This window comes from Plasmodium malariae, assembly GCF_900090045.1.
Source record: "Plasmodium malariae genome assembly, contig: PmUG01_00_42, whole genome shotgun sequence".
NCBI lineage: Eukaryota > Apicomplexa > Aconoidasida > Haemosporida > Plasmodiidae > Plasmodium > Plasmodium malariae.
The window spans coordinates 93,921-102,541 of record NW_021638316.1 but is presented as its reverse complement, the minus strand read 5'-3'; the positions used below and the strand labels follow the sequence as shown (position 1 = coordinate 102,541).

General features: G+C 19.5%; 1 protein-coding gene and 1 pseudogene across 2 annotated transcripts; both read left to right on the top strand.

Moving 5' to 3' along the window:
- The first annotated feature begins 1,440 nt into the window (after positions 1 to 1,440).
- PmUG01_00072350 lies at positions 1,441 to 2,711 on the top strand (annotated as a pseudogene). The gene is given in 5 exon segments: positions 1,441 to 1,764; positions 1,778 to 2,041; positions 2,056 to 2,469; positions 2,484 to 2,495; positions 2,631 to 2,711. Coding segments are annotated over 5 exon segments (1,095 nt in total).
- Positions 2,712 to 6,462: 3,751 nt separating this feature from the next.
- PmUG01_00072300 (PIR protein) lies at positions 6,463 to 7,694 on the top strand (the record flags this gene model as incomplete). Its single annotated transcript, XM_029006155.1, has 3 exons — positions 6,463 to 6,480; positions 6,617 to 7,393; positions 7,530 to 7,694. 3 exons carry the CDS (start codon positions 6,463 to 6,465, stop codon positions 7,692 to 7,694), a joined length of 960 nt encoding a protein of 319 aa, XP_028859222.1.
- Between the last annotated feature and the right edge of the window lie 927 nt (positions 7,695 to 8,621).

Below are 8,621 nucleotides of genomic sequence, written 5' to 3'. Positions count from 1 at the left end.
ATATATTATCAAGATTATGCACTTATTTACATCTGAAATTGTATCTTTTTATTTTGAAAATATGTATTAATCATTGTATTTTGTTTTTAAAATGAACTTATTTAGCTTTTATTTATGTAATTTTTATTCAGAATAATTCATAATATCATGGTACAATCGTATATATATTGATATAAATTGTGTAAAATAAATAATATTATATAAATACAATTGAAATATACAACAACGTAATATTTTAAGTTTCCAATATTTAAAAAAAGTAAAACGATATGTGTAATTTTATAATTATAGTTTATAACAATCCTTTTAGTTATTTTAGATATAATTAATAAAATTATTCCCTAAGAAGCACTTTATATTTAATTTAAATCATTTATTAAATATACATTTATTAAAGAATAATATTTTTTCTCGATATATTAAAATTTTTATATTTGTATAAAATTTTAGCTTAATATTATAAAGGATTATGCATTAGAATAGCCCACTAACTTGGATAAATACGTTAGTTAGTATATAAATTTTCATCCTGAAATGTAATCAATGTTTGTAAAAAATATTTATTATTTAAAGAAACAAAATAACAATGTATAATAATTTCTTTAATATGTAATATAAAATTGCTAGGAATATATTGCTATAAAAACAAGTATTTATGTTTATGCAACCGTAATATTAACTTCTTTATTATACATTAACACATAATCATATAACATTTATAAATATTAATATTGTACAAAACAATAATATATTATAGTATATTTTACTCGATAATTATTCACCTAAGAATTTTTTTATTTTTTCAAAATTAAATTGTCGCATTTATATGACATATATAACAGTTTTATATATAATATCCATATATGTATCAAAAAGGAGTTATTACTAATAAATATTAATTCATTTTTTAAAATAAATATAAAGTTATACGTATTATAATAAAAGATTATGTGCTATTGTTTTTTATATATAAAAAGTTATATTAATTAACAATGTCATTTTAGTAAGTTCAGATAAGCTATAATAAAATGCAATCTATAAGGGAACTCATATGGCACATGCTCGGTTTATACTAAATGATAATATTGAAATATTATTATTTTAATAATCCATTTCTTTAGAAGAACAATGAATTTTTGTTTATAGAAAATATTTTATCATTTATATGACTAATATTTTTTCCTTTATTTTTAGAATGATCATAAAAGAGATTTACCGGAATTTAAATTGTAAGAAATATTTAATAATGAAAAGAGTTGTTATGGCTTTGATGAAAACTGTAAAGAATTTCAAAATTTTAAGGGAAAATATCAAGGAATTAGTGAACTCTGTATTAAAATTGAGAGAAATATTAAGAACTAATCTACAATACTGAACTCAGAGTACAGTAATAATCGTTGTTCATAATTCACTTAGGTGTAATATTATGAAATATGAAAAATGTTTTATAAATATCTCAAAAAGTATTATGATTCATATTTTAGTAAAATTTGCTATGTTAAAAATAGATATTACTATGAATCTAAAAGTTATTTTCACATTCAGTACGATCCAAATGACATTTTGAACGAATGAAAAGAAAAAATGTATTTGTATAATTATTTTAAAAATCATAGTACTGTTGATTCTTGTGTTAATAGTTATGATGATTCTATATATATCTAATATGATAAACACCTTAGTTCAATTAAAACACTATATAAAATTTACAGAGTGGATTGTTATAATGCATTTGGAAAGGATACTTGTTAAGATTATTTTACATGCGATGAAGATTATAATTTCAATTATTTATTATATATGTTTTAATTTAACTGATCAAAAGAAGATTTCATATTCTCAAAATATGCTGTTAAATATAAATCAAATGGTAGGTAAAAGGAAAATTCGTACTCTCACGCAGAAAAAACCATCACTTTTAGATTAATTAGATGTTATCAGGTGAGTAATCCTCATGGTAAGTCAGTATAGTTATATAAAAGTATTCCCACTACATTAGAAGCTTCTAAAAAAATATGTAGATGAGAAAATATTTAAAGATAGCTTAAATTACATGTTTCTGAATTTTCACATAAAGTGTTAGTGCTTAGTGGTGAAAAGGAAGAAGTAAATATTGGAAATGATATCTCAGATAGAGAAAATAATGTGTAGAAACCTGAAAGGAAGTGAGTATCTAAGAGATCCTCATCAAATAATGGATAGAAAGCTTATTCCTATTTGTCAGAAAATGTTCTATAAGAAGATTTACCGAATTCCTCGTCTACAATACGAGGGCCAAGATTAACAGAACCAGACGCTAGTGAAACGGGATCTACTAAATAAAAATTGAATTAGAGAGAAAACATATCAAAAGTTATATGATTTTTGCATACTGATAATAATAATTCTAATACTTCAGTATGTGTGTATAATAAGCCTGGATCAATTCCCATCTGTCTAGGTATATGAGTTACTAATATATTCGCCGTAATTATTATTTTTTCTCTTTTTACAAAGTACATATAAATTTCATATTAAAATATAAATGTTTTATATTGATATATATAATTAAATTTCTATAAAATTTTATAATTGTAAATTAAAAAAATATTATATTTTTTTTATATTATATATTTTGTTATTATATTACTACCTTTTCAACATGGCTGAATGAGGGGACAAAAAGAAGATAAATGAAGGATTTTTTATATAACAATATAGAGAAATCATAACAAGCTTATATTTTAATTAGTCTCAGTAGAAATCCTAAAAGATACTGAACAATTTGTACTAGTCTGTGTACTTAAGTTTCCTTTTGTTAGTGTAACCCATATAACGAAGTAAATTAGAATAATAATATTTAAAAAATAATAAATTGTAATCTATATGTAACAATTTTTTATATGTAAAAAATGAAAAAAGGAAAAAGATAAAGTTGAAGTTAATAGGATGCATACATACTTTTAAATATCATATAAGAAATATATGAAAAATATAATGAAATATTCAAATATGAATGATATATGGAAATAAAACAATTCTTTAATGAGAAGATAAATAATCATAAAAAATTTGTATGATATTATAAATTTTATAACATAAAAGTATATTAAATATATTTTACTCAGATTAATAATTAAGAAAGGCACATTTTATATATGATACAACTATGAATTTTTATCAATAACTAGAAAGGAATATATTGATAAATGTTAGATATAAATTAAAAACTTTAGAAGTTTTAACAAATATACTTATAAATATAATTACAAAAATGGAGAAATTTTCAAAAAATTTTTTATTATGTATTGTAATTAATTATAAGAAATATGCTTATCCTAAAATGTGATAAAAAATCTTTGAGTAAGACATTTATTAGAAACTCGAATAATCATATATTGTATACATTAATATATCTGTTTCACATAGTTGCGTGATAAAATAATTATAAATGAACTTAAATAATAAGAATAATATTATTAAAATACTTAAGCATATAATTTATACAATTTCCATTTTATATTTATAAAATAATTAGTATTTATATATATTTTTTGATATTATTCTTTAATTTTTTTTTTGTGGTTCCTTTTTTTTATTAAATAATTGTATTTACTTTTTTGCATTTTTATATATAATAATATAAAAAAACTCTGAGAAAATTCAATGAAAGTTATGATTATATTTAATTTTTATAAATTACTTTAATGCAAAATTATTCATAACCATATCCTGATCAAATTTTAATTAACATAAAAAATTATACTGATACTACGAAAAAAAAATTTGTTTTTATGTAGCATTCGTAATTATTATGGCAAATTTAATAAAAATAAAATTTATAGTAAAATAAATAATATATGAAAATTAGTAATTGAATTTATATAAACATTTAATATTTGGCTTTATCTGACTTCCTGAAATATTAAATAAATTAAAATATAAATGTAATTATAACTATGGTATAAATAAAAATATATATTGAAAGATGTGAAAGTTTTCCTATATGCGTCATATTTTTAAATTTTCTTTATTAATTCCTAAGATATTAAAGAATGATTTTTTTTTAAATTAATTACAAAAAAAAAAAATATATATATATATATATAATAAAATGAATTCTCTTGTATATACAAATTATAAATTGAATAAGAAAATATTTAAGGAACTTCTAACAATATTAAAGAATGTAATAATGAAAATTTTATATTATTTTTAAAATACAAATTATTTGTATTAAATAATGATATTATAAAATTAATTTTTTAATTTCTTTATATGTAAATATAAAAAAAAACGACATAAAATTGAAATATTACAAATTTATTTTATATTCTTTTTATTACATATATATCTATGTAAACCGTGCTCTTTTTAGAGATAATATATATAACAACGTTCTAAGCATGTTTTTAGAGTTTATATGAAAATTTACGTAATTTTTTAATAAATTGAGAAATTATATTATATATTGTGCGCTAAATTAAACAATAAAAAAAAATTTGTATATAATTATAAGCTTATATTTACTGTTGAAAAAATCAAAGAATAAAAGGCTTTTTAGTAAAGCAGAATAAAAATATAAACATTTAATAAAGTAAAGCTCTTATTAAATAAATGATTATAAATGAATTTTTTTACAGACCTGATAATAAGTTTTAGGATATTTTTATACTTATTATTGTAATTATGTCCATAATATGATTAGGAATTAATCGTTGATTTTTTTAAAGAACATAATTTATACACATAATAGGCATTCTTTAAAATACTTATATTTATGTATAAACAATTTATTATTTTTTGTAACTACTGGTTAAAAACAATAAAAAACCTATTTAAAATTATAATAGCTAAGAGTTATCAGTATAATTATTTCATATTTTTAAAAAAATAAATAAAACATAATTATATATGTTAAGAGAAGTATCATAGAGATACATAAAAAAAAAAAATGTATTTCTAATGATATATTTAAAAATATTAACTTTGAGGATAACTCATTATTTTAATGATGAAATATGAAAATAGTATTTATTTATTCTAATATATATATAAAAAATGAAATTATAAAGTACAAAACTAATAAAAAGGAAGATATTAGTAATTTCAAAAAATAATGTATTCAGTGCAATACATACGATAGTTAATGTTAATTAAATTTTCATTTATTCGTAGTACGATGTCAAACGTAAAGATCTATGTAATAAAAATATTAATAATCCAATAAATTTAATCATGTCAATAAATTATGATAAATTTTTCATAATGAAAAGATGTAATAAATGAAATATATTTTTTTAATACTAATATGTTTAAGGAATTTGTTGGTTTTAAGCCTTCTTTAGAGAAATATGAACTATGCAAAAATAATTTTATCCGCATTTTTTGTTAAATGCATTTATATCAATATATTTAAATGTTACGTAATAATGAAAAGTTTAGAGTAATCTAAATAAATATATCTTTAAAAAATATATTATCTGTAACCTCATATTGTTTTCTTTAATTGATAAACAGAATTACAATAACATAATTTCTATTATTTATTGAAACATTATAAAAATATTAATGATTAACCTTTAATAAAAGTAATAATATGATTATATATATATTAATATTTTTAGTTAAGCATTTATGAAAATAAAATTAAAAATTAAACTTTACTAATTATAAAAACATTATATTCCTATATACTCATATAGAGATATTTAAAATAAAGAGTATATATTAAAGATATGATTCTTTACTTATTGAGTTAAACATACATTAGATATATATATATTTATTTTTAATACTAATATGCTGAAATTTTTGCTATTATGTATTCTAACATTATTTAAATATATAAATATATCTCAAAATATAATATGCATTTGCATATAATCCGTTTTTATCTAATTTTAAAATTTACACTTATATTATAAGAAATTAAACTAAAGGAATGATTTATTATGAAAATGCTACTATTTATATGTGAACATAGTTTATGTATATGTTAGATAAGAATTTCTTTTATTAAAAACGAAAAAGAAAAATTAATCAGTAATATATTTTTAAGAATGTTAAATGATAAAATCGAATTCGTTCGTACAGGAAATATCTTATGTATATGTGTGTTTGAAGAAACGTTAAATTTATGATATGTAATTGTAATTTGTCTTATTTGAATATGTAAAAATTTTAAAATATTATTATTTCTTTTTTATTATTATATAATATTATCTATTGTGATGCTTATGTTACGTGTTTAAATGTGGCATTAACAAAAGAAAAATTATAATAATATAATTTATACTTTATAAAAATGGAAAAACAATTCCTAATAAATAATAAGTTTTAACATTTTACGGTTGTAAATAAAGTTTACGAAAATTATGAATATATTATGTAATTTTATATACATTACATATATAAATATACTTTTAATATATTTTTTATTTTTTCATTTTGACTGTTCAATGACTGAAGACACATTTTAAAATGGCCACTATATTGCAGGTTCACAACTTATTAATGCGTGATATATACGTATTCAGTGGAATATTCTTATTCTTATGAACTATATTAATAAAATTATTCTAAGAAATAAGGTTTTTCTAATTACATTTTTTTTATCTTTTTTATTATCTCTAAGGGAAATTTTATAGAATCATTATCATCGAAAGTTTATTATAGAACAATGTTTGAATCACAAACAGATTATTGCTTCGGGTCTGATGATAATAGAGAATTTAAAGAAGCAAGATCTAAATTAAATAAATATGGGAAAATTAGCAGTATTGAAAATAGGCTTATGAAAGCTTTATGTCGCGTATCTTTTACTAGTACAGGAGATGATTGTGATAAACAATGTCATAAGTTATACTGTTGGTTAGGAAATGAATTATTTAATAAATTAGAGGAAGATTCATTTTCAGATGTTATTGGAATACTTGAGGATGTTTCACATGCTCTATCTGGGCGTGACAAATGCAAATGTAATTTTTTTAAAGATGTTAAAAAGGAGAAGATTGAAAAAATGAAGATTGTGAGCGATTATTGTGAAGATTATGAAACCATTGAGAGCACTCTAAAAGCTCATAATTATACTTGCGACAAGAATGTTAGCAATTATCTTCTTAAAGCGACTGATGCATATGAAGAAATGTATGAATGTACACAAGAAAACTCTAAATCATATTGTAAAGAACTTAAAAAGCATGTTCCTAGTTGTTTTGAAAAAAAGTTATCTTCTTTGACATGTAAAATAAAGGATCTCACCGCAAATGAACAAGGCACAAGTCCATATAACACTACTAATCTTGATCTAGAATATGTAATCAATGTATCTGCCTTTAGTTCATCTCAAATTTTTCTGTTCTTTGTTCTACCCTTTGTCGGCATTTTCTTCATTGGCTTCCTACTATATAAAGTAATTATTAATATTATTTATAAAATTAAATATCTTAATTTACTTCCATATATATTTGTTTAATAGATAAAAAAATAAAAAGTAACGATGAAATAATTATTATATAATTATCTTGTATATATCTTTTGAATAATAGTTTACTCCAATTGTATCATGCATACATAATAAAGTATTAAAGAAAAAATCAATTAGACGTAATTTGGATGAAATGGATATACTAGAATTAACAGAATACACGAATGAACAAAGAAAATCAAATTTAGGTAGAAAACAACTAAATGTAGCATATCATGCCGCATGAGTAATCTTTTACGAAAAGTATATATCAAGTTTATATTAAGAATAATAATTTTAACAAGAATATTTGTCCATATATTTTTCTATTAGAAAAGAAAGAAAAAAAAAAAAAAAAATACATAAATTAGAACGTTTATATCAGTAGACAGAAAATTATGATATAGGAACTGATATTATAATTTACTGTAAATAAGAATACATTATTGATATATTATCATTGTAAAAAAAGTTATTAAGTAAAATATATAGAGAATTAAAATTAATAAAAAAAATGAGTGTTAAATTGGAAATTTCTATGTTTTTCGTTCTTCTAATTTATGTATCATTAGTCAAAATGCAATTAAAAATGAATTAAAATATTTGGATTTTTGGAGTTCATTAAAATTAAATATTTTTTACATATAGCAGTATAGTGGAAACGAACAACTTAAAGTAGCAAAATCCATAAAAGGAATAATTAATTCTTTGTAATAGTACATTGTAAATAATTATTATTATGACAAGAGGAATGTGCACCATATAATACAGGTCATATATAATGTACCAGTAGTACAGTAAATAATATACAATAAAATAAATGATTATATATATTATAAATTCGGAAATATATAAGCTAATTTTGGAAATAGCATATTCTGTTAAATTAAATGAAATAACTTTTTATATGAATATGCAAATATAAGTTTTTCATTAGCTCTTAATATACATAACATAAATTTACATGGTAAAAATAATAAATATGATTTGTGTAATTTGTATTATGAATAATTCTATAAATAAAAGCTACATCTACATAATATTCTTTGTATTTTTACATTAAAGAAAAACGTTATACAAAAATAAAAAAAATCATGATAATAATAACAATTTTATAAGACGTCACAGAAAAAAGATATTTCAGCATTTTCATTGATAAAAATGGTATTCCTAA